This window comes from Haemaphysalis longicornis, unplaced genomic scaffold (assembly GCF_048455015.1).
Source record: "Haemaphysalis longicornis isolate Haplotype H1 unplaced genomic scaffold, Haemaphysalis longicornis Haplotype H1 scaffold_5, whole genome shotgun sequence".
Taxonomy (NCBI): domain Eukaryota; kingdom Metazoa; phylum Arthropoda; class Arachnida; order Ixodida; family Ixodidae; genus Haemaphysalis; species Haemaphysalis longicornis.
In genome coordinates this window covers 160,762,966-160,790,301 of record NW_027526385.1, presented here as the reverse complement: position 1 = coordinate 160,790,301, position 27,336 = coordinate 160,762,966, and the positions used below count along the sequence as shown (strand labels likewise).

The 27,336-nt window shown below is 46.9% G+C and overlaps 1 protein-coding gene across 2 annotated transcripts in view; it reads left to right on the top strand.

Annotated features, from left to right (window-relative positions):
• The window catches only part of Dachs (unconventional myosin-IXb-like dachs), a 158,235-nt gene that overhangs the window by 107,938 nt on the left and 22,961 nt on the right, over positions 1–27,336 (top strand). For both annotated transcript variants that reach the window (XM_077671270.1, XM_077671269.1), the window contains exons 7-14: positions 10,745–10,819; positions 12,442–12,526; positions 14,760–14,866; positions 17,147–17,398; positions 21,454–21,601; positions 23,718–23,860; positions 24,873–25,046; positions 27,189–27,289. In XM_077671270.1, coding sequence (XP_077527396.1) covers positions 10,745–10,819; positions 12,442–12,526; positions 14,760–14,866; positions 17,147–17,398; positions 21,454–21,601; positions 23,718–23,860; positions 24,873–25,046; positions 27,189–27,289 — 1,085 coding nt within the window. The remainder of the gene's footprint in view (positions 1–10,744; positions 10,820–12,441; positions 12,527–14,759; positions 14,867–17,146; positions 17,399–21,453; positions 21,602–23,717; positions 23,861–24,872; positions 25,047–27,188; positions 27,290–27,336) is intronic.

Sequence of the window (27,336 nt, the reverse complement as noted above, 5' to 3'; positions counted from 1 at the left end):
GATGAGTTGATAGAACATTTACCACTGCCGCGAACTGGGGAAGTTGGTGAATGTTTATGGTGAAAACAGCGCATAAAAGACGAAGGCAGAGAAGGGAAAACGCAAACACGGGCGCTGGTTTGTGTTTTCACAACAGATCCGTGTTTGTGTTTTTTCTTTTTTTTATCCCTTCTTTGTGGTAGTCTTTTCTGCGCTGTTTTCACCATGATGCGGTGATAGTTGGGAATGACCAGTCCAGTAGCAATTAGAAACTGAAGAGATTCCAAACTAACCTCATTCGCAAGTAATAATGCGTAGAATAATGCGTAGTTCGCACGCACCGGAGTTGGACTACGTGGTCTAGCGTGGCCTGGCAGCGTGGTCTGGCAACGCCCTTCGCGTGGGCGGAGCAGTGGCGCCAACAGAGAATGGCGTGGACAGCGCTGCTGTTTTGAAGTGCTCAAAGTAGCCTACAGCGGTGTAGGCAGCAGACTAGGCTTACCACCGCGACGCACACTTTTTCCCCGCTTTTACTGGCGACTGGTATGCCTCTTACTAGTGCAATGCTAGCCGCTATTATAACATTGTTTCACGCCTGTGGAACTTTATTTACGGAAAGGGTTCAGTTCCAGCAAGCGTTGTGAGTGGTGACGCGCCGTATTTGTAGCCCGAGTCGCCCCATTGTCGCCGCTCGTCGTGTCGCCTTCGTGCGAACGACGCCGGCGGCTGCTCGAACCTGCCCGCCCAGCATACATGCGGGTGGCTGTTATTGTGGGGATGCAACGTTTCGTGCAGGATTGTTGTCAGGGCCAAACGGCACCTGTGCTCAACCTTGTTTGAGAGTTCAGATGGTCGGCCACTCGCGGTCCGCTCAGGCGGACTGCCATGTGGTTGGGCTCTGCGCTGGACCGGACCACGGCCGACCGTGACGTCGCGTCACGTGACTGATCCGACCGCGGACACGGTCCTTCGTGTGCGGACGTTCCCGCTGCTGACGAGCGGTATCAGCTTGACTTTGCCGGTACCGCTCATGCTCCTTGGCCCGTGTGCGGTGAACGGATTCGTTGTTCTGGGCCCACCAACGTGCCTGGGCAGCATTCTCGGTGGCCACCAGGTCCATGTTGGGCCTCTGTACTCGTTTCCATTCTCGATGCCTAGCGCGACGAACCTCAAGGCGAGTGGTGTCCTCATCAAGCACGCGTACACGCGTGCCCTTCTTCCTCCATGTGGGTAGACCTTCCTGGCGGTTTAACCCGCCGCGAGGAGGTGGCGCTTCGGAGAATCCGCATGGGCGCAGCTTTTACCCAGTCAGGGCCTCATGAAGGACGCAAGTTCACCTAGAAACATGGCCCTTCTGTAAAGCCCCTGCCACTGAAGCGACCCTGGACCACCTCCTGGGGACATGCTCGGGCCTCCAGGCAGCACGAGTTCGTCACATGAGGGCCCTTGGATGCCACCTAGAACGACACCGCCTGCTGCTGAGCACGAGGTCGGGGGTTCGATTCCTGGCCGCGGCAGCCGCTTTTCTGATGGAGGCGAAAAGCAAAAACGCCCGTGTGTACGAGATTTCGGCGCACGTTAAAGATCCCCAGGTGGTCAAAATTTATCCGGAGCCCTCCAATATGGCGCGCCTCACCGCCTGCGTTGCGTCGGCGCGTTAACCCCTACAATCAATCAATCAATCAATCAATCAATCAATCAATCAATCAATCAATCAATCAATCAATCAATCAATCAATCAATCAATCAATCAATCAATCAATCAAGAACGACACCACCTGACCTTCGCCGCTGGACGCAGAGTCCCCAATACTGCCCCTCCTGGACTTCATTGTGGAGATGGGACTGCTGGACTACATTGAGTTTATTCCAAAGGGCGTACTTGCGTAATAAAAAAAGATGACCCGCGGGCGACACATCTGCGACTGAGCCCTATATCGAAGGCGGAGCCATACCTTGCGAGTGACACGAGCAGTGTGATTGCGATAGCGAAAGTGTTGCCACGATTGCGCTCAACGCAGGAGTTTTTTTTTTTTTTTGCTCATCTTGGCCAATCTCCCTAAGTGGGTATGCTTGGATTGACAAACGTACGGCGGGGACGGTGGGTGGTCGCCACCTGGGACGCACACACAAGTGCCCGGCATTTTCTTGTTTTGTTACCTGCCGGGCTGTCGCTGTGAGGCACGCGCTCATGTGCGGTTGGCATTTTCTTGGTACTTTTAACTGCGGACAGAAAAAATAAGGATTTGCCAAACAACTTCGCTGGTTGAATTCGGGTTTAAGCGGCAACCACATGGAGCGTTTTGCTTACGTCTGGCGGCGACGCAAAACGGACGTTGGAGAGAACCCCATTCAAAAAAAAAAAAAAAAAAAGAAAAGAAAAGAAAGATCGAATTTGACCAATCAGGCGACTTTTAGCTAACAAACCTATCTGGCATATGTTGGTGGGGTAAATTGTGTTCTCCAAAGTTTTTTGCGACGCCGCCAGGAGACGCCGACGGCCGCCACACGCATAGAAAACGCTCCATGTGGTTGCCGCTTTAAGCCGCAACCACATGCAGGTCATTTTCTGCGTTTTGACGCGTCGACGTCGCGTTGACGCGCGTTAGGGTGCGTCGCCAAAATGCACGGCGATACGTGCTCACGCGCGAGCAACGCCGATGTCTATGCTCTTAGATATCGGCATCGACGGAGCGCCAGGAAACATTGGAAAGCCGGCGGCAGCGCCCGGATTCCTGTCTGTATGGTGGTTTGGGATCACTCTAATTTCTTGTTAACCCTCGGTAAATGGCCGCCTTGAGACAAATTGCCAGCTATTTCTGTTCGAAAGCGCGCATTCCACTCGCGGCTTGCTTGGTTCTCATCTGGAAGACGGAGAATTTGCGATAGTTTTTTTCTGAGGTAAACAAGGGAGCTCTGGCTACATCGTTTGCAGTATTAGCATGGTGGGTCTTGTCTGCAAGATGGGTGCGGCACGAACATGCGTTATCAACGCTACAATTCGAGCGGTCAATTCTATTCCATTCGCGGCTACCGTGGCTTGCGTAGGCGAGACCGGGAATATGTGTGTGATAGCTTTTTTTGACTCAAATAAGAGAGATTTGGTTCCACCGCTTGTATACTAGTACCAGCATAGTTGGTCTCGCCTCCAAGAGCAGTGCAGAAGAAATAAGCGTGATCACTCTCTGAATTTTTCAAATACGACAACACACACACGCAAGCACGCATGACAATATTTGTCGGCAACCGAGGTTAGTATACTCCGCCAGTGGTCTCCTGTCGTGACTGAGACTGAGAGATTGGGTGTTGTGCTTCTGTTTTGAAGGTATATGGTTCGACTCTTGGCAAAATCTCAGCGCTTTTTTTTTCTTGCGATGAGGGTTTGATCTGCTTTTTAATCAGGGTGAATAAACCGTGTCCGGATGCCTTCCCTTCTAATCTACCAGTGACGTTCGACTCGAACCTCAGTAGCAAGGCAGCGCTGAACTTCTGGTTTGCTCACGCCTTGAATTCACGACGCAGACCGTCCAAAACATCAAGGTAGGGCACCAAGTTGCGAGGAATTAAATTGTTCGAAGCGCGTTTTTTGTTTATCAAGCTGTCTTATTTTGTTCAAATTTGACGGCGATAACTATACGAAAAAAATTACGCAAAGAAAGGGAAGGAACACACACGCGAGGACATTACTCGGAGCGAACGAAACTTCTACTTTTCCACTGGCCCGTCATCACGCTCCAAATATGCAGTCAAGGGCAAGCATTTCGGCCAGCTTGGATGGGTTGCATCTTCTTCCGTTTCTCGGTTCTAGAGACAGCTTCCCCCATTAAAGAGTACTCTCCTAACCTGGGACTTCCTTTTCATCCTGTCCATATGCAATGCCATTTTGCCGGTTACCTAAGCAGTGGGGCTGGCAATAATGCGTCTACACAAATACCATAGAAGTAATAAGCAAAAAAATGACACCATCTTCCCGTTGGGGAACCGTGAGTTGTATGCGAAGCAGGCATGGGGTCGACTGAAGTTCCCATTAATTTTCAGTTCGTCGTTTCCGGTGACGTTCAGCTTCGCGTGCTTTCGTTGTATCAGTAGCTTCTTGACGTAGTTTGAATGAGTGAAAGACATAAGGGGCGTTCGTAGCACATGCTCCCGTCTCGGTTTGTAGCGTAGTGGGAAGAGTGCCACGTACCTCCCGTTGCGGCCAGAGAGTCGTGGGGTCGAAACCGGAAGCCGCCTAACTATTCCTTTTTATAGTGGACTGCGCTGACGTTAACCGAAACGCTGACGGGGCTGAAGAGACGCGCATGCGCAGTAGAGTGCGGACGGCGGACGACGAGGGAGGGAGGGACACAGCCCCGAGCATGAGATGCTCCGCACCTAAAATTCATTATTCCGACTTTTCGATAATAGTGCTAGGGCGCATGTCATAGTGTCATTTTAAAGGACACGAGCAATGAAAGCTTCCAGTAATATAAAGATCCGAATTCCGGACGTCGTATACATTGGGGTTCGACATCACATTTCGCTTCCGGTCACGTGCGTTCAAACGTGCGCCACTTGACAACATTCCCGGTCCCGCGGAAGCGGTTTGTTCCGTGGAGCGAAGAGATGCCGTTTTCCCCAGGAGCTTTCCGGGAACGTTCACGACGCGGCCGTTGCTTCGCCGACCCCGATACCTCCCACCGCGCTCCGCGCTTTCCCCCGTGCAGCCCACGTTTCTGGACCCACCGCTGTGCACCACGCGCGCACGGGGTGTGACGCCACCGCCCGGGAACCCCACAGCTGGCCAAAGTGGCGGCAGCCCTTTTTTAGAAATAAAAAGAAGAAAAAGAAAATACAACTGCAAATAAAGGATAAAGGAAGTGCTGAAGGAGCGGCGACAGCAGTTTAGAAACCGCGGTGTAAAGATGTATTCTTCAAGCGTTGCTAGGAGCCGTCTCAGTGCACGCCTTCGTTTGCGAACTGCGTCGGTCTGAATCGAGAGACGCGTAGTACGCGTACACATGGCTGGGCGCGCTGTGTACAGTTTCGTTTTGTAGTGTAAGCTACACTGGCTGAGGTTGAGCAGTTTCGCGTGGACCCTGAAGGGCCGTGCTGCGCAAGCGCGAGGAGCATTGGATTGGGTTGTATTGGAATAAATTGGATTGTATTGGATTTGATTCCAATATAATTGGAGCACGAGAGTGTAGACAATTGGGTCTGCACATTCACCGGTCTGCGCATCCAGAGGAGTGACCTCATATCCGCGGCAGACGCACTGACGCCAGCGCGTGCCCAGCTGTGTGCCTCCGTTGCGCAGTAGCCAAGTCTGAATCTGCGCCGGAGCCGCTTGACAGCCGTTTCGTGTGGCTCCTGGAGAGCCGAGCTGCGCTTGTGCGAGGAACAGTGACTGGACTTGACTTGACTGGACTGGACTGGACCGGACCTGGCCGGACTGGATTGGATTGGACTGGATTTGATTGGATTGGATGGCGGACTCTTAGCTCAGGCTACGTATATCCTGGCATAACCCGGCTAAGCCACTGATAATTTGTGTTCACTTCCGTTTCCCGCCTCTCCTTGTTTTCGACGTACGGAACGTAAACAGAAAGTGGCTAGAAGGCAGCAAATAACGGAGGCGGATCGGAGAAAATAAACAGACAGTGACAAAAAAGACAAAAATAAAAATTACCCGCATACGTTCACACACGTTTTGTTATTTTATTATTTGAGAAATTGGACGGTCGTAAAAGCGGTGTCAAGAAAATGTCCAGCCGGCAAGACTGAACAAGTATACTTTGCCGGAAATCGGTTCCCCTTGTCAAGCCCACACCATTACTCGCTGTAAAACGTTCTGCGGCGTCGCTGCGCCCTTTTCATCGGCCACTGCCGTTCTGTCGTGACAACGAGCGGACGTCCGCTCCCCAAGCCCCAACCTCGACGACCAGGTTATCAGGTTGCCTTGTTACTGGAACGGTTCGGTGCATGCAGGCTCTTTCGACACTGCGCCCACAAATAAAAATCGCTGTGAGCTCCTTTTCTGCGGAGGACACACCGTGTCGTAAGCGAAGCGGGAAAGCTCTGTGGGTCGGCCTTGACGCGTGATTTATGGCTGCAGCAAAACCCGGTGCCCACTGTAAAGATAACACTCGGAGCAAGTGGTTCGCCATCATGGGGGTCCTTGGAGCCTCGAAAGAAGTCGAAGCCAGATGCGTTGCTGAGCACCTCCAATTCCCCATTTCCCAATCAATAATCCATGCTCCCAAATGTGAGAGGGTGATATGCAAAATCGTACCAAATATGACATGACGTAGTGCTAGTGCCTTTAGTGGAGTTGATTTTGTACGGGGGAAATGGTTTTTAAAAGAATCCCAGGCCCCAATGAAGAACAACTGTATTTCCATTAAGCTGCATTCCTTTCTAAGTTTGTACATGGCGTCTGAATTCCCTCGTCTTCCTTCACTTCTTTCTTTGATCGACCCATTGTGGTCTCCGGGGTCTTACTTTTTCTTCTACTGGGTTATTTCGCCAAATCGGGCGCAATGAAATGCAACAAGAGGACTGCCCTTTCGTCCCTTTTTTGCATAGGTGGGTTGTGGACATTGCTTAGAAAGTGAGACGTGGTAGCTCCACAAAATGCAATCGTGCTGGAAATCGTCTCTAGCTGAGGCCAGCTTGATAACGTCACCGGTGTACGGCTATATCGATCGCTTTCATACTTGATTAAACTCATGCGAGTGGGCATGAAAACCACCTCGTACAGTAACCTTGAGGCAGAGTTCATGGAAGGGGAGGATGATGGTGTTGATGATTATGACAAATAAAATTTAATTATAGCTGTAAAAGTTGTTACGTTGACCAACAGGGTGGTAGGCCTCCTCAGTCCACGATGCCGTAGCTGAGTCCGAGCGGCCTGCCTCGCCCGGTTTACCAGACGGTCATAGAATTTATCCTTACGTGGCACGCACATTCATATATGATCTATGTATATTTATATGTTATGCCACAGACTACTGAACTGTAGCCAGAAATCACACGTACACATAGCTCAAACTATGTTTAGGCATATTTAGGTATAAGTGCATGCCCGTGAGCAGCCCGAGAGTACCAGCGTTCTAATAATTTAGGATACACGCTGGATTGGTTTTACGACAGCAGATTTAAAACACAGTGCATTCAAAAACGATGTCGAAGGGAGACCAGATAGGAGCAAACACCAGAACAAAAGAGTTCGAGCTGCTGCAAGCACAACAAAAACAAAAGGTCCCAACAGAAGGCGCGGAAGCAGCCCGCAAGCGGGAAATTTGAACTGACTTCAGTAAGCCAACATTGCGTTTGCGATGGAAGGACCGATAGGTAGGGGGAGAGAGGAGGGGATGGCACGTGGAAGGGGCCGCAGAAGACTTTGGACGAAATTTACAGCGAAACAGGCAGATACAAGGGCCAGTTTTTCGTTTACAAAACTGAGCGCGATAATTAAACCACGTTATCAGTTATTATTACGTGTTTAAGGGACGCATGCTCTTTTACTTAAGCGGTTAATCCATTCAGGCCGATCCTGTGAAAGCTTTTTGTCCGTGCTCCGAGTATCGCGGCGTACTATGTTGGTTATGGTATGATTTCACAAAGCTGTACGCGAGGTTTTGACGAGTAACTTATGCCCCCAGTTGAAGCATGTTTGTGAACTTCGCTACATTTTTAAGGGGCTTCAAAGCCGAACCCTTGTTCGTAGACAACCTCTCTTTTTTATGCTTCCAAACTAAGCGCAGTCTGCGACCAAAAGTCGTGCTGCACGGCGGACATCTGTAATCGCACACGTGTCGCGTACATCAGGCGCCAAAGGTTGCAAGGGTAACAAACCACGACATGGTGAAAGAGAACATTGCGCCGAGAAATCAAAGACATAGCGGGGAACGAGGGAGAGAGTAGGGAAAGAGTGGACATAGAGAGACGAAAATAAAACTGCATTCCTTCACAGACCCCCCTCTCCGCTGGGATTCCTTCCTCTCCTTCATCTATCCACCGAACACACGAGGGTGGTGCATTCTTGGGCCCCTTTTATTCTTCTTTTCCATTGTGCACTCGCCCCTTGACGGTTCGGCTTTTTCGCGTGGATCGTTGTGCGCGTGTCTGTGCTGCGGTAGCGCCGGTGGTCTTGAAAGGTGCCGGCGCGCTCCTTGTCGGCCAGGTTCACCAAGGGGCCGTCGTTTGGGGCCCTGATCCCTTGAACGACCGAAAAGTGCCGACATGTTGACGGGGCAGTGCGCGTTCCCTTTCCCTTCAGGTGTTCCTCTGTTACCCGTGAGTTTTTGTGCAAGTTTCTTGCGTCTACACGCAAGGGGGGAAGGTGAAGGGAGAAGGGTTCTCGGGGAAGGGAGACTGCGCACCGACCCCCGTGGCCTTCCTGTCCACCCGCTGCTTCGAAGAGCGTTGATATCCAGGAGGCCTCGGTTTGCGACAAACCAGAGGCGGCGGCATTAGTTTTGGTCGTGTTTTCGCCTGACGGCGTCATTAGGTGACTTCTGTTTAGAGCAGTGAAGCACCCGCGGGTGCGGCACTTGTGGGTCCTGTAGCTTCGTAGAGCGGAAACGGTAGAGAAGGCACGCACAACGCAAAGGGTATAATCGGCGCGGTGGAAATATGGCGCCGTATAGGAGGCTGCGTTAAAGGGACAATACAAAAATTAATTGAAGTTTTGTTAGTGGTTGCACTGGACATTATAACTCGTGCAGTTTAGAGCCTGAGTTCATGTGTATTCACTGTCAGAAGAGATAATACCACTTGCCACTTGTACACAAGCCCCGGATACATGGTCTCGACGCGAGAGAGGGCTGAGTGATTGAATGACGGGTTAATTAATTACCTCGACTTCTTTCGTCCTTACATAAGCTCCATCCAAAGAAAAAAAATTCGCGAGAGTAACCCGGGGAGAGCAAGTTGATTTGACAATAACAGGATTTTTCGACTCGACCCACCCACGTACGAGTAAACGGGGTGAGTCGAAAAGCATTCGGGGTGAGTCCGTTCGACCCGAAGGCACGGGCTGAGTTTAATTCCATGTCCAGCTGAGTCGGCGCGCCGTGCTCGACTGAGTTCATATAAATGCGGGCAGGGTCGAGGTAAGCTGAAGCCGCCAGTCGACTTGACCCTCCCTCTTCGAGTCCTTGTATATGGGTCTACACTTTGGTTTGCATGGCGATTTCAAGCTCTTCTGAGCACTCATGATTTTTACTTCCATGCATGACTTGCATAATGTAAGCATTTTGCATTCAGATGCATAGATCGCGCAAGTTAACCGTGCTACCAACCCACTAAATTTAGCCCCATAAACTTACCAGTGTGCCATTATAGCCGACTTGCTGGAACCTGCGTTGGGGGGGTGATTTACGGCCATATTTTTGAATGCGCTTCTCTGTCTCAAAAACAGCTTTGATTCCAAAAAACAACAAACAAAAACAAACATGATTTACGCAGCACACACTCTAATCTAGTAAGATTATTGGCAATATTTTCAACTCGGCGCCATGACAACCATAGCACGTAGCATAACCGTATAGCCTACAAAATCTTCCAATAACGAGAAAGGATTGGGAGTGGGGCACTGATATTTTGTTGCACTGATGCTAGATCTATGCGAAAGAAGTAATATTCCCAGGTTTCCGACCGTGACTCCGACTGAATGCCCTTCTGGGTGCATGAAATATGCCCGGGAAATATGGTGTTGGCTTCGAGCGGGCTGCCGGAAGTGTGTCAGAGAGAAGCAGCGAGGGGCTGGCGTTTTTCTGACGATCACTAGTGCGTATAGCGGCTAGTCCGGCCGTGTGATTGGCGGGCATGCACGGCCCCATCTCTTTTCGCGAGATGAGCACGCCCTAGTGGAACGTCGGCTTCCAAGGCCAAGGGTGTTCGCGAGTTTGTCTGTTCATTGCACCACTCTGCCCGTCGCCAGCCTTTTAACGAGCAGCGCCAAGGAGGCTGAGCCCCTCTCCTTCGGAGACGGGGGTTTGCGTTGACGTTGTACGTTTCGGTACTCTAGGCTGAGGCAATGGCGTACGCAAGATTTCAATTCGGGGAGGGGGGGGGGGTGAGAAGGAAAGGGGAGGCATCAAGGGAGAAAAAAAATAGAGCGCCAAATCAAGGACCTTCACGAAATTAAAATACAATGGCTGAAATATGACGTCATACTCGACATAATTATCCAGATGTTTTGTTCAGATCTTGCCCACACCACAATTACAAAATGGCAGATCTCTGTGGTGAGAAAACACATCACCGCTGCATGTTGGTGGTGCGGAGTTCATCCACACAAAAGCAATTACATTGGTAGTCATTATTTGTTGACAGGCTGAGTTGACAGACTCTGACTGAAAAAAAAAATTCTCAAATGCCCACAACTGTACAACCTAACTTTCTGCCCCTTCATACAACTGCGAGAACTGTATTGACCACACATAAGGACAAACCATGACTCTGCCAACTATGAAAACCAACCTTTCGCAAGCTAAGGGGGGAAAACCACTGCTGTTTTGGCTACAAAACCCCACAGCTTGATAAGGAAAGCTTGGGTAACGTTTTTTATACACTTCAGAGGCCCAGTTAAAAAAAGTTTCCTTCAAGCACGCAAATTGAAATCGGGTACCTGTCAATCGGAAGGGAGCTGAGAGTCACTAAATTAGGCCATACTTGCGTTGCCTCATTAGAGGCGATACCGCGTTTAGTCTGTATTGGCATTATTTGGAACTGGACAGCTGAACTGAGGTGGTCTTCTCCGCTCTTCCGTTTCTTCCAGGGTCACTTCATCGAGGTGCAAGTGACCGATGGTGCCCTGTACAGGACCAAGATCCACTGCTACTTCCTTGACCAGGTATGTACACTGCATACAAAAGACTTTCAGCAGGGGAAATGTCACTTACAAAAATTTTGTGTGAAGCCTAATTTTTTCAAAAGGAACGCCAGAGATGGCAAAATATGAAAAAGAAAAACCTAATCGGTAATTTATCATGTACTAGATGAACAACATAAATTAGTATAGAGTTAGTTCAGATCTCACCATCACAGCATTTAATGCGCAAAAAATAAGCAACTTGGTGCATGCTGTATGTTGCCTCACGTTCTTGTCATTTGCGAAACCTGCCCAAGCACAACTGGTCATGTAAGCGAACTAAACACCAGTTCTGTCAGTGTTCGATTCCTCCCATCTTAGTTGAGTGGACGCTCAATAATTCGAAGTCGCTTAAATGTAATTTTCTGTTAATGGGAAGTGATGTGCTGGTCCTGGCAATTTTACATAGAATAGAATAGAACAGAACGTTATTTCACATCATTTGCATGAGGCAGGAGACCTGTGGAAAAAGCTGCAAGAAGTCAGCTTGACAGGGCCGCAGTCCCCTATAATTGGCACAATAATTAAAATTGATAATGGCATGATACATAAAATTGCAATACATTGGTATGCTACATAAAATTTGCATGATACATAAACATAGCAATAAAACAGAATTTTTTTGCGATGAGAAAAAGCCCGAACGATCACTGTACGCAGTGTTAGGCGTGCTGCCAAAAGAGGATGACTACGCGATTTCTTTTATTAGATACCTGCGGCTGATGGCACGCAAACACAAAATTTGAACTCCAAGGCAATAGAAAAATAGCATGGAATCCAATAGAAAAAAAATTACTTTGTCACTCGAAGCCAAGTCCCATTATATTGGTTAATTGGAAGCTATTTCAAATGAAAAGCACTGAGTTGACTATAATTTCCCCGTAGAATTCCAAAATTTGAAGTGCAAAACAGCGCCGTGTTTTCTACTGAAGTCAGGGCCCCGAAACTCCAGCAATGCACAGTGGATAAAGTGGCAGGCCAGTTGATACTCTTGCCAGCGGACACATGCCCCTGTTTTGAGCTCTTCAACCGTCTTTTTTGTGCAGAGCGCGGTGTGAGTAGTTTGTGTGGTAGACGCTTGAGGCTTTCAATTTAGGGGTAAGTCCCAATAATCATGACACCGCGTGTTGTGCGCTCGACTTGTAGCCGCAAGTCGAGATCCGGAATGAAACCAAGAAGGGAGGCATGTTGCGGAATAGTAACGATGCTCTTATTGTGCTTTTCGTTTAATTGAAATGTTTAGCAGACCTTGAGGACTTCATTATTACAGGGGTTGACTGTACTAAGTTATTTCATTCAGCAGATGCTGTTGCAAAACGAAAGTTTTCAAATTATCGTTGTCCCCGATATTCTGAACAAATGGTGAACCTATCACCCGGGATGCTACGCCATCATCTCCAAGGTTTTCAGTGTTCAGTCTTTCATCTCTTTTTATGCTATTTTTTTCGCAGCGGTGTTTTGCAAAAACAATATCGTTCTGAAAGCTTCCTTTTGATAGCAATTACTAGATTCCTGACCGGTCTATTAAAACGCCTTTTATCGTTTTTTTGTATTCACCCATGTCTTCCTCACCTTATTTTCACTCCTTGTTTTTGTGTGAGCAGACAAGAGTGGTACGTCCGCTGGCCAATGAGAAGAACTACCACATCTTCTACCAGATGCTGGCTGGCCTGAACCCTGAGGAAAGAGGTGCGTTTGTGTCATAAGGAAAAATCTATGGGTGTGCTTGGGAATGCAACGTGTACATTCCGCGGCAATGACTAGCGTCACTACGAATGCTGTGTTATCTTTTAGAGATCTGCTAAAACAAAACTCTTTTCTGTGATGTGGGATGGTACTAATCCACCTGAGCGTGCTACACTGAGGACACTGCCTCATGTTCAGTTATTTGATCAGAAGGAGCAAAAAAAAATTATCCATACTATGAACATCACACATCCTCTACCTTAGCTTTTTTCACTTGATGCACGATCCCCGGAGAACAAGTGCTAAAGCCCAAAGTGGAGTAAGCAAGTTGACGAATCAAGCTGCGGCGCTAGTTCGCTACACATTGATTGATCTATTGTTCTTGTTCATGAATAAAGACAATTCAATTAGGAACCTCCTGATTGCAATGAGGAGGTTCTAGCCCGGATGGGAGAAATGTAGTATCCTGCCTATGTTGCGATACTCGGGCACAATTTCAGAACGGCAATAGCCTATATAGTTTATTACCCCGCCATAGTGACAGACTGGGTATGTGGATGTTTGCATGCATTTTAAAAAGAGATTGCACTTAATGATGCGGGACATAGTCTGCTTTTCTCACCCAGTTTGTTGTCACTGCAGTTGTTGTTTCTAAGCAAATTAAGCCAGAAAAATCATGGAAACAACTCGTGTTGCATTCAAATTACTTGCAGTAACCCACACTTCAGGCCGCGCAGAAAAACAGCCGGTGGTGCCTCTAAGGTGCAGGGCAACTTCCATTGTTCTTAAGTTGATGCTGAATGTAGTGCGCATTTTCTTAAAAGAAAACTTTTATCGTAGTGGGCGAAATCTTAGTTCTGACCAATTGCTGCCAAGAGGAACTAGCTCCAGCTTTTAAAAGAAAATGACGGTTCCACATGCTGCCTGTTCTGGAGAACAGTGAAAGTTGGGTCGTTTATGTGCACTGCCATGAGCATTTCTGGCATTTTACGTGCTGCTGGTTGAAATTATACTAAGGGGCTTATTGAAACAATGATGTGAATATACAGAAATCAATCTTCATCATGAAAGCAAAAATTAAAGCAAAACAAGTGAAGAAGGGTTATGCAAATGGTTATGTAGCGTACCTGCCCATGTTCGTAAGTGATGTATGTCCATTAAAGAAAGCTTTAGTGTAGTGATGATACTTCCAGGACAACAAGAAATGCAGGGAAGACACCGGATTAAAAAGTTGATTATGGGTGAGAGGCCCAATACCAATACTGATGGCAAGTGGTACGGAACTTCCACAAGCGTATGACTAGTGCAAGTAGTCTTCACTCACGGATTACATTTTCTGGAAAAGGTTGTCAGTTGGGGTTACGTCGAAATCGCGGCCGGTGACATCATCTTTTGTAATGACACTACAGTTAAGCAGCATATAAAGCATGCCAACATGGTAGACTTGAACAGACGGAGAATTCTCGCTCATGTTGGTCACGGTGCTGATCAGGTATTTAATCAGCCCCCAAACAGCTTTGGTGACCACTAATCCTATTCTAAAGAGTGCTGACTAATTTTTTCCTGAATAATAGCTAGCCATCATACGCCAAGCCCACGCTTTTTGTTTCTCCCCTGCCCATCTTCTTTTAGCGCCTTTTCTTCCTCCATTCTAAATCCTCAGAAGAGAAACATGTAGTCGATTGCAAATGCTGGGGAAACTATTTGCTTTTTCAATAGAGTCTTCTCTCTCCCACTCTCTCGAACAAATATTTCCACAAGCGGTTAACAGGAACCAAATATTGCGTTCTTTCGTCAATCAGTGCATTTATTTTTAGCCGCTACGAGCTCTGTGAAGACGTAAGGTGCGTAGTTGTTCCATGACACACAAGAGCAGAATAAATTGCCCAAAGCTGGGTATATGTGGCATTGCAACCATCATTAACATCTCAGTTTGATCATTGCTGCAGCAAGGATCGAAACTAAAAGGGCAATTATTGTGGGCAGTGTACAGTACTGCTAATGGGATGCAAAAAGGATATAGAACTGGCGCTTTAATTATCTCTGGGAGAAGCGCAGCAATTAGACTTGAAGACGAATTTCAAGTCTTTCAAGACGACGAAAGTGTCATCTGCAAAAGTACTTTCGCTTTGGTAATGTTTTGCTTGTTTCTCTCTCTGGACAGAGTAGCCATCGATAGCGGGCATGGGAGTGATTTGAAATGCTGCTTTCCTTTCTTTTCATCCTCGGCACACAGGCAAGCTTCATTTAGACGGCTACTCGGTGCAGAACCTGCGCTACCTGAACCGTGGTGATGTCAGCCAAAATGAAGCACAGGATGCCACCCGCTTTGAGGCCTGGAAGGTGAAATGCCTTGTCCTACCATGCTTCCTGTTGCCTCCACTCTCTACGATGTTGGGGGGTCTCATGCCTGTCTGTCGTGCGTATAGGCGTGTCCTATAGTGACCACAGCCGGCCATCATCTGAGCTAGCTATGGGGGTTGTATAACAGCACAAACCTACGTACAGCCTACGAAACCACCAGAACTAGCATAATAACAGCAAAAAGCATCCTTAATTCGAACAAACAACCTAACTGTAAAAAAATAGGGTGCACGTATGCCTACTGCTGCTAGCTCAGCCAGCCCTCTGGTGACCTATATGGAGAGCCGAAACCAACCTAGAATGTACAAAACTATCCAAATTGAAAAAAGAGAAAAAATGGGAACCAAAAACCCATACAACAAGGCTTTAAAATTAATTCAACTAAGGTGGCCAGAACCGATGTAAAGGAGACAAAACAACCAAACTGTACAAACTACAGCAGCTGAAACTGACCTTAAAAGCCAAATTTCATTTATATTGCACTATGCTGCCATAAATTGATTTCACATGTAAAAAAGGATTGGTCTTTGTGTATAACAAAAAAACTAAGTTCATGGGAATCGAACAAAGCTGAACAAGATTGCTATGCACAAGTGGAACTGCTACACTACAAGACCAGTAGGCCCAGTTCGGTTGAATAGAGCATCAGAAGTAGGTGTATACATGTTCAAACTTGCCCGTGGATGGCACGCACTGTCACTTGGCTGGGCTCACTCAGAGACACGTTTGTCATATCGGTGCGGTGATAATATCCGTGGGCACTTTAATCCATAGCTTGAATCCCTAGCTTTAATCCTTTTTTCCTAGCTTTGATCCCTAACTTAACTTTAATCCCTCGCTGCAGACTGTAAGCTGCTGAAAATTTTACACTAGCTCTGTGCCCTCTTTACAATTATAAGCTAGTGCATACTCTACAGTGATTAAAGTTATTGTAGACATTCTTCGTAATTGACATGTTGCTACAGTAGTTGCATCAAAAGTTTTAATCGGTTCCTTGTGAAGTTATGTTAACCCCGATTTTTAGCATACTCCGGCCAGTTTATTATCTGTAGAGCATAATCCCCTCAATAAAGGCTCCCATATGCCAAGTTTAAAATTAACTTGTGTGCAAAACATGACGCACAGTAGATTGAGGGGAGATTCAGGTATACAGCAGCTTGTGGTTAGGCTTAACATCATATTACGCTATTCAGGTTGGATATAATGGCCAGTGCCCACAGCTCGACACACAGTGACTATTACATTGCTTCGCATGTTCTACAGATCAACCTGAAGTTTAATATTATGCCTAAGCAAGGTACGTTAGGCCCAACGTTATGGTTTATGGTCGGACACTGGCCGCTAGTACCCACCTGTTGACATACAATAAGTGTGATGTTAACTGGCACACCATTACGCTTAACTGGAATGTTACCTAACGTTAATCTTAAACATAGGATGTTAGGCCTAACGTGACACTTTGACGCCCTAACATTATCAACTTGTGCCTGCAGGGTGAGCTACAATGGGAATGGCACAGCTTGGTATAGAAAGCTCAATTTCAGGATTGCCTATTCTTGAGCTGAAAGATAAAACGTTTGGCGTAACGTCGCGCTTTGAGGTGTAGCATTAACAGCGAGGGCCCACAGATTGTCATTCAATGAGTGGGACATTGCTTGGCTCATTGTAATGATCAACCTGAAAGTTACCCAATGCTAAGCCTAAACTTAAGACGCTAAGTGTGATGTCCATTTTTGAGCTCTTAAATTATTTGTCGGTGTTCACTGAAACGAAAAACAGGTACTTAATTTACATCAAGCGGCGGGTACTGGTCGATGTCATCAGACCTCGAAGCAAAATGTAAAGACAACTCTGGTGCATACCGGACAGTCGCTGCCTTTCATTCCGTCCACGTAGCTGCAGACACGCCAGTCAGTGCCGGGTATCCCAGTCCTGGACATGGTGTTGACAACTGGTACCCGGAGCTCGACTGTACGATGAATATGACATTGTGTGGCATGGCGTCAGGCTTATTTTGAAGGTCACGTAATGTTAAGCCTAAAGTGGTCAGGCTCAGCTTTAAGGTTACTGTCAAGCCTGATTATGATAGTTGGGTCTATAATCCCGCTTTGCGGTGACGTCACCAGCTAGTACCCTTCAAAAAAGCTGTTGTTGCACTCGCTTATAGTTAAGCTGTGGGTGCCCATTGACGTCGTGCGAGACCTCACAGCCTAATCATACTATGGTCGCTGCCACTCTCACCCTCTTTCCCATCTGCAGACGTGCTTGTCGGTGCTGGGCATCCCATTCCTAGATGTGGTGCGGGTGCTGGCGGCCGTGCTGTTGCTGGGCAACGTGCAGTTTTCCGCGGCCGACCTGGCCGAGCACCACCCGCTGGCTGAGCCCAAGGGTGAAGTCAAGGCCATTGCCTCTCTCCTGGGGGTTGCCAGTGGTGCCCTCTTCCAGGGCCTCACCTCCCGGACGCGCTCCGTGCGGGGACAGCTTGTCAAGACCGCCTCAGACGCTGGACTCGTGAGTCGGCCGTCAAAAAGCAGTCTCTAGAAGTGTAGATATACTTAGGTACAAGTTAAGAATGGTAGTACCTCATGTAATGCACCACTTCTCCACAGCAACGGTCCTGAATGTGAACGCGCGCATGCACGTTTTGAAAAGAGGCTGCTTTTAAAGACTCACATCTGCTTTCTTTCAAGCAGTTTGCTTGTCGTTGGTAAAGTAATTTAGAAGCAGATTAAGCCCAAAAAATTATGGAAAAGACTTGTGTTTTGTTAAAAATGCTAGCAGTAGCACGCTCTTTGCGCCATGTGGAGAAACAGCTGTCTGCAGTGATGATGTGCAGGGGCAACTTCTTTTGACGTTTGTAAGCTGCGCCCGGGTATAGTCTGGCACCTGGGCCAATCTTATATTACAGCGGTGTAACATGGCGATGACGAAAGCACGCAAAAAACAAAACACTCGTCAACTGTAGCGCTGTTTTATTGTGCTCACCACGTTTGCCATTAAGATATTTTTATTTATTTGTTTGTTTCACAATAACCATTAGGAGCCTACACAGAATGGATTACATCGGGTGAACGTCGCATTGGGGAAACACAGTACAGTGCATCGATGTGAATACAACACAAAGATGTAGTTGAAGTAAGTTACGGAACAGAAATTAAGTAAAAAAATGCATACAGGGGAGACGCCAGATAACAAATATTGATCGGAACAGCATGTCGAAACGAATGACGACGTCGCAGAGACATCTGCTGGAGTGCAGGAAGAAAAGTATAGAAAAAAGGTAACAAGGAAAGAAAAAGGAAAAGAAAGTTACACATGAGGTAGTGAAACGACATTAGGTCTGTATGTTTCTGCGCAGAGAATCTGCAAATTTTCAGGCATTTCTTTCTGTTACAATATGCGATGGCAGATCATTCCATTCTACCACGGTTTGAGGTATGAATGATTGAGCAAATTCGAGGGAACGACACGTGATGCATTTGAAGTTTCACGGACAATCGCAACGCAGAAACATGGCTGATGGTTTACACGTGAAGTTATTATGGAGGGACACGCATAGTAAAGCTTCTGAAGTAGGGTTAAAGGATACAGAACAACAATGGTACAAGGCTCCAAGCTTGCACAATTTTTAATGATGTTGCACTGGTTTGCCCTAAATAATCCGAATGGATGAAGCACACAGCACGGCTTTGCTTGGCTTCTAAATCAGTCATTAGGTATGCTTAATGAGGATCCCATATGTCTTAAGTGTCTCTATCTTAGGACATATTAGTGTTGTGTATGCTAATTGTCGTAATGGGGCAGAGGAACGTTCGCGGTTACGTTTCAGGAAACCAAGAAAATGGTTCGCAGATGCGAGATTGTGGTTATTGTGATTATTCCATGTAAAGTTGGTGGTTCATAAATGCCACGGTATTTGTAGGTAGAGACCCGTTTTACGCAGCTGTTGTTTAAAATCTAAGATTTTCATGAGTGGGGTGCCTGATTAGTGAAAGACTTTAATTTTGTGTTTGCAATGTTTACAGTCCTTGCCATGTAAAACACTATGCGTTTGCAGGGTTTAGGTCCGATTAAAGAATGCCATGATCCCAGTTAGAATGAATATTACGATAAATTACGCAGTCATCCGCAAATCGTCTGATTTGACGCCGTCTTGTAGATCATTAATATAAATAAAGCAGATGCCAAAGCACACTTACCTACAGTACACCAGATGTTAAGTGCATTAGAGATGAGTTGTGACTGTTAACTAATGTAAATTGCATCGTGTTAGAAAGAAATTCTTTTATCTATGTGACATCAGCAGGGTCAATGTTCAGTGGAGTAAACTTGTAAATGAGTCGACATTAAGGGACACGGTGAAATGCATTAGAAAAATCTAGAAAGATGGCATCCACTTGGATTCCGGTGTCTATATATGAATGTATGTCATGAATAAAGCCAGCAAGTTGTGCCACATGAATAGGCTCTGTGAAAGCAGTTCTGATGCTGATACGTAAGGCTATGTGCATCGATATTGATGATTCGTGAATGTACATTATGCTCGAATAATTTACAAATCGCACTTTTTAAAAAATGGATCTATAGTTAAGGGGTGAGGAACGATAACCTAATTTCAAGAATTATCCTCCCTTGGAAACTTTCCAATCCTAATGGAGGATTACCCCGGTTGATCGTGTTTGCGAAATCAAGGCCGACAATACTGGGAGGATGCTTGGTGCCAAATTTTTTAGAATCGTTTCATTTAGGTCAGTATTGTCCACTGAAGATGAAAAATTTAGGTTAGTCAGGAGAGAATAAAATTCGAAAATCAGTGATTATTATTTCTGACATAAAAGACGCAATGCGAGTGCTGATGGAGGCCAATTGTTCTAAACATTCATGCATGAATACCGATAAAAAATGTTGGATTCAGCGGGAACAGTTGTTTTAGTTACTGCCGTGTCATTTTGATTCCAGTGTGCGATGTCAGGTGGTGCTATGAAATTTTACTCACGGTCCACGCCGCTGACTATGCGTTTTCAGGACACAGGGCCAACTGATTGGCAACGTTGCTTGAATTGTTCCGATCATGGTTCGAAATAAACGCTTGCTCGACTCCGGCGACGGCAACAAGCAGTTTTTCCGCGCGTTCCGCCCTTTCCCTCGAGACCCCTGCTGCACGCGCCTAGGTACGCGTTTTATCCGTAGTCTTCAATCAGTCTGATCTCCAGCATGGCGTGTGCTCTGGAAAAGCGCGCTAGTCCAAACTAAATGTTGTATTCGGGTGGTCACTTTACAGCGCTCTGGAGTGCTTTGAAAACTGGCTGCTCATTTGAGTGTTTGAAGTCAAGCGCTCGAAGCATGCTCAATGGTCGTCTCAGGGCGTCGTCTTCCGACTCAGAGCGCCTCCAACTGCTTGGACTCCGATAGGGGCGCGCTGCCGAGATTTGGAGGCGAGCGGTCACGTGACAGCAGCTGTCGCGCTGATCGCTTGCGGGTCGCGTAGCGTAGTAGTCTCTTGGATTTGGTCGGCACTTTCTGCATGAGTTCAGAATTAGTTCAGCCAGTTCAGCGCAGGCGCTGCCACTGCAGAACAGTCCTGCACTTTTGTCGTCTGCATCTACACTTCCTCCCTGCGAAATGCAGAGAAAGCCCTGAACTCATCCTGCACTCTCTGCACCGTCGGTAAATCGAAGAGAAAAGTGCAGACGCCGCGCGCTGCACTCAAAAATAGAAGAGGCGGGTGCTGCACTACCTGCATGAGTGCAGCGAGTGCTGCCAAATCGAAGACACATTACGATTCCTGCAACTTCGCAGTCACCGCACCAAAGGCTAGCCAGCTGTTAGTTGTCAGAGGGTTTTTAGTCGGCCATGGTTTGTTTTGCTTTTCACTTGAAAAAAGTGCTGCTAACAGGACGGGCCGCAACGGCGCAGCCGCAATTTCCATCACTATGTTGGCGACGGCGGCAACGTGGCGGCTTATGGGAAGCGAGATACTGCTTCTTCCCGCTCTCCCAGATGACGTTCAAGTTGCAAATGAAGTTCCATATCCGTGAAAGGAGCCGATAACGCGGCTAATAATGGCAGCACAATTAACTATTCTGGCACCGCGTAAAAGCGGCAATCAGATATCTGCCGTAGCGGTAAGCCTAGACATCCCTAGGTGGCCCGCTGGATTGCTCCTAAAGCGATTGCACCTGTATGAAAATGGTGCCACAGGTGCACTTTGCCGTATTGGCAGAAGTAGTGTGCTCCTTCTACTGACGTGTAAGATGGTGTTGGCCGTGTCGTGGCGCCACGGTCACCTGCTCCTCCGAAAGTTTGTAAAGCATTCGGTTGGGGAGCAACGCCTCGCTCGGATTGGGCGCATATGACTGTTCTGAGCCCATAGGTCAGAATGACCACCCGAATACAGCATAGCTACCAAACCTACTGTAGTCTGTGAATTAGATTAGACTAGAATGCGTACTTATTCTAGCAAGTGAGCCCTGGTATCCCACTCTTTTGTGACCCCGCGTTCGAGCTTTGTATCAAGATGTGTTTACCCATCCTGCATGAATTCGCACTGTCATTCCTCTGTGCAGGCCAGCCAAGTTCGGGATGCCTTGGCCAAGGCCCTGTACTGCCGCACAGTGGCAACCATCGTGCGGCGAGCCAACAGCCTCAAGCGCATGGGCTCCACCTCGGGCACGCTCAGCTCAGACTCGAACGAGTCCGTGCACAACCACACTGGTGCGTTCATAGTCTTTGTTGTTAAGGGCGAATCAGCGAGCTCTGCATTCGTTTGCTCACTGCTGCCTACGATGGCAATGATTGTCATGTCAGCAGGCTGGGGCATTTACAAAGGGTGAAGAATGAGCCTTGATTGATTGATTTATCTATCATTTAATAGTCTCTGAACCTGCAGAAAACAACGCACTCATGTAAACTGCAGATGGCACTGATTGGCCTGTTTAGCTTCCAAAATTATCCCGGAAGCCAGTGTAAAGTGCTGGTAGCTTTTTACAATGCAGGCACCGCATTTGGCTTCATGCAACATATATAGTATCACTGCTCCCTTGAGCTGCTGTAAACGAGCTGATGTACGCTGACAGTGCTTGTTGTCTTGCGTGAAGACTGCGTGCTTTGCAGTACGGGCTTATTGTGTGTATCCCAGCATCCTCTACTGTGGACGATTTCTTGCTTTTTTTGCCTGGGGTAACTCCTAGTCACGACAGGCTGGGATGGAAGCGAATATTTCTGTGCAGCAGCGCAAAATACACACAAAAAACTGAGCCTACCGCAGGGAGGATGTCGGAATGAATCAAAAACAGAAACCGAAAAACGAAGAAAAGTAACTTAACCATAACAAAAAAAAAAAAACAGGAACGCTTGTGATTATTTTGTTCAGGAGCCAAACCAACGAAAGTTTGTTTCGGTTTTCGGTTTGAGTGGGAAGTTGGGGTATTTTAGGATTTATTTCAATTTCCATGCAGGGAGGCGGGGAAAGGCCATTTATTCGCTCGCATAAATTCTATTTTCATCTTGCTGGTGCTCTGTCTCCTTCGGCAGGCTGGCTGCCTGCTTCTGTACTCTCCCTGTCTGTCGCGATGGTCAGTGCTGAACCCCCCCATGATCGATCCGCGTATCTGGCTGTGAAGCAGACGTCGAGGCCTTATTTATTTAATTTATTTGCATATTAATATACCTAATATGCCCTAACTAATTGTTGTAGGGGCTTTATACGTGAATAAAAACGATTACTCTAAAACACGACATAGCAGTAAAGACGAATAAAAACAACGTTTGGCGTGAACAGTAGCATACGCAATTAGCAGCGAAAACAACAGATTACTGAGACACAGTCAGCGGAAACTGCTACAAGTTATTTTGGGCTTCTACACAAGTGCTGCCAGAGTGCAGTGGAAACTATTTGATAAGTGGCAAAGTGTCGGGCAGGGCATTCCTATCTTTCATAGTTTTTAGAAAAAACACGCTTGGAATGGGATGTGTGACATGAATATTTCCCAATTTTACTGCTATTATCTCTTCATCTGGAAATACGCGCGGGAGAGGGGCTGAAGTCACTGGTGTTGGTCCTTTGCTACCTCCTCTCATACAATGTGTTTTAAGATTAAACACAAATAAAAATTACGGAGCAGTTTTAGAGTGTTTCATGAGACAGAGCATTCTAAACTTGTAACGATAACGTAACAATTTTATGAGTTAGTAACGAAGCTCACAGCTGCATTTTGAAGTGCCTCAAATTTAGTCATAACAATTTCAGTGTTGGGTTCCCATACCAAGGCGGCATACTCAAGAGTGGAATGTACGCGGGAAGCGCGCTGGTTTTGCTTGCAGTGTTCGCACCTACCAATTGTATACTGCCTTCCACTGGGGTTCCCCAAAACAAATAGAGCTCGAGGATTTTTTTCTACGGCAGTGTCTCAATCAAACCTGGGTGCCAGGTTGAAGACTGGTGTCATGTAGATTCTGGGTGCTAGGGTGGTAACTTGGAGCGTCGTTTGCTTAAACAAATATTATGGCAAGCAGGTAGTGCTTAGGTGTCCTGGGATCTTTTTGTGTGCAGTTGAGCTATTCAAAGGGCATTTTTACAAAAATAAGTATCACCTAATGTTTTTAACAGCTTTTCATTAGTTCAATTTTTCTTGAGGGTAAACACGAACCGTTATAAGCCGTTACGAAGCAGTTTTTTTCGTTCTGCAGCTGAATTGAAAAGGGATTTTTATTTAGGGAACAAAACACAAACCGACACGAAAAACATTTCGTTCCGACATCCTTACCCCAAGTGTCAGGGCAGGCTGATATCCCCCACCCTTTTTTTGTTTTGTTCTGATCTTCTGCACAGACACTGGTAGTCAACATGCATCCACAATTGGCTCGAGCGGTGCCAAGTCATCGAAGTCCATGAGTGTGCTGAATTCGGCTGTGCGGCATGCTACGGACGGCTTTATCGGCATACTGGACATGTTTGGCTTCGAAGACGTCAAGGTGAGTGGGGCGACGAGACTGTATTTGGAGGTGCAGAGTTTCATGCAAAAATACCTGTAGAGATATATGGGGCTAGTGTTCACGAGAACTCCGAGGTTACGCTTGCACTTCGATGGGAAAGATGGGTAGAAGTGCGATTGGATTGCGCGGAATCGAAATGGGGTTACCGCTGCGCCTATTGCGATTGTGACCAAAAACACTTAGTACAAGGTTTGCTGTTTCCTAATTACACTGTGCATAAATAAGTTATTTGCTATACCACCTGTGGTTTATATAAATAAAGTGGCGCATTTGGGTAAAATGGTGACACAGAGTCGAGAAAGTTTGCGAAATATGTCCGCCATTTGCCGGTGATTACAGGGGACGAGGACTGTTTTAAGAAATTTTGTAAAAGTTCTGGCGCTGGAAACTTCTTATTATGAAAAATTTTGCCCCTATAGAAGAAATAAATCGCTTACCTTTGAAGAACTTCAAGAAGTTATGACATTGAGCTTCGTTCGTAGGGACCACCAGTCCCAATGTTTGCCGGTACAGCCAGTCTATGCTCTGGGGGCCGGAATAGGCATTCCCACAAAAAGAGTTGCCGTCTCAAGCATTTCGCAGTTTGCATTAGCTTCGAAAAAGATTGTTCTGCCACATTATAAGAGCCGCAACTACTAATTGTCAGGTAAATTCGATGCATACAGTGCCGTAATTTGTGTTGTCGTACTTACTCACTCTGCCGACAACGAATTTCCACTCAGCGTGGTGCTAGGGCACGTGCGACGTTCAAAGAGGAACTTATTTCTGAAAGCTTGTTCCCAGCGCAGCACACAGACAATGGTGTTAATGTAAGTCCACGACGCAGGTGGAACTGGCTGAACAATCTAATCCGTACTACTTTTGCAAGCTGCAGAGCACCAATCCGAATCCACTTCTACCCATCCTGTCCATCGTGGTGAAGCACCTCAGCGTTAGACTCTTTTCTAGGTATTAACATCGTCCCTGCTTTTGTTCCTTCTCGAATGCGCAGCTGAGTCAGTTGGAGCACCTGTGCATCAACCTGTGCGCCGAGACGATGCAGCACTTCTACAACACGCACGTATTCAAGAGCAGCATGGAGGCATGCCGCGAGGAAGGAGTCCTAGCCGACCTCGAAATCGAGTATGCCGACAACGTGCCCTGCATCGACCTCATCTCCTCACTGGTAAGTTTCTTCGGGGGCGTCGCAGGGGGGGCACTACGTTCTCCTCTTTTTTGAAGAGAACGTACTCTTCTTTTTTGAACATCACTCTTCCTATGGCACTGACTGTGGAGGATGTCTAGGCCCAGAGACAATCCGGGAGTGGTCAATGAGCTCCCTACGTTGCACGCAAATTTGTTTGGATATTTACTTATTTATTGCAGATGCAACGAAAAGGTGGTAAAATAGCGAACAATGTGTGATTTGTGCAATTGCAAGAGATTAGCGGCTTGCATAAGCTATGTGCAATGTGCTTTACATACTTGAAATTCTATTCCCCTGCGGCTGGAATCTCGGCCCTTCCTGTGTGCACCTAGCACCATCTACTGGTTCGCTTAGAGCACTCCTTTCATTCTTTTAGGCAACTGTTAAGAAAACTCCGCTGTTCAGCCTCAGTAACCTAAGGGGGGGAAATGGGGGGGATTGGGGGATTTGGAATGGAAAACCTGGGTTCGAGCCCCAGGAGTGCCAAAAGTTTTGCAGTATCAGCGATTCTTTTGTTGTGAAATGCGGTGTCAGATGAATTGTATGCATTCTTTTTGTAAATAATGGTTTGTTGTTATCTTGTAGATCGGTTAATGGGTGGGGCTGGAAAATGGAAAATCAACACCTTTAATTAGTGCTCTACATTGCATTGGTAGTGCTGGGGTGTTACCTATCTTGGAATGGAATAACACGCAACAAGCTGTGGAAGATATGTATGGGAGGGGGCGGGTGGAAGGATCATAAGAGGTCGATGAGCTTACAATGCTGCGCACTCATTTTATTTTTTTATTCATTTGTTTTCTTTATTAATTAGTGCTACCTTCAAGGCCCATATGGCTCAATGGAAAGGAGTATTAAAACCAAATGATAAGTGATCTCGTATAATAATGAAAGAATGCAGAAATGCATATGACTTATCTCTGTACAATAGACGTTAAAAACGGTTGTTTTGAGCATGCTTGTATCAGTAATGACAGTGATGGCAGTGGGAGATGGTGGGATACTTGCATTTGAAGTTGTTTTCCTGTTTATGTTGTAATATGTGCAAGAAAATAAAAGGAACCATTGATATAAGAACAAAATGCTCAAAGGCCAGCTGTATGTACCGGCTTGTGTGCATACAATAAACTCAAAACAAATGGCCAATAAAATTCTATACACGTTTGAGCAACCGGGAGTCAACAACTCGTGGCCATAACACAAATTTGCAGCAGGACTGTGCAAAGGAAAAATTTTTTTGCTTTGGGGATACCAGCTTTTGACTGTACACATTTCAGTTCTTATTGTTCGTGAGCGAACAATCGAGACGCCACCAAGTTGTGTCACGCTGTTATAAGTTGAACATATAATTTGTCTTCGACACGCCATGTACTTGTGCTCTTCCAGGAGGAGCTTACATAAATTTTAACAGCAGAGCTGTTTAAGCTGAAACTTAGTCCTTGGCATTTGCAAAGCAAAACAAAAAACACGCACACACACTGAGAAATACTAAGCTCCCCCGGCGCGCCCGGCATGACCTTCGTGCAGTGGCTTCAGCACAAAATATACCGAGTGGACGTGAGTGTGCGCCTCATGAGAAGTGCCCGGCGTGGTCCAGGCTTGCGTGTGGGCTTGAGCCACGTGAAGAGCTCCCGCCTTCGTCGTCATCGTCATGTAGTGACTGATGCATCACGAATTCGCCATGCTGAAGATGATGACGAGGACGAATCTGGGAAACCATCCCTTCACAATCCACATCTAGAGATGGCCACCGGACCTGCTGACAAAGAAGTGGAGGTCTACTGAGGCGAGCACTTGCTGCAAGATGAATTGCCTACGCAGCTCTGCGTAGGGCTGTGCACGACAACGATGAAAGGGATGATGATGATTGCTACTGAAGTGCTACTTTACATACTTCAATAGTCTCTGCTTTGTATTGTCATCAGCCAATCCCGCTCGCCTGGGATCTGCTGTCAGTGTGGGGGAGAAGCTAGGTCGACCCCCAGCTCTGCTGTTTTTCCAGCATTGCACCACTGGTGCAACCGCACCAATTTTTTTGTGAGGGCAATTTTAGTGAGTGCAGCTGTGCCAGCTGGGTAACACTGGTGTTGCACTGTTGTAATGTGTGTTAATTTTTTACAGCGCACGGGTCTCCTCAGCATGGTAGACGTGGAATGCTCCTTGCGAGGCACGCCTGACACCTACGTGCAGAAGGTCCGCATGCAGCACAAGACTAGTCCCAGGTCAGCACTGATGCATACTTGGGTCAATCTCAGGTTGTTATTTTGAA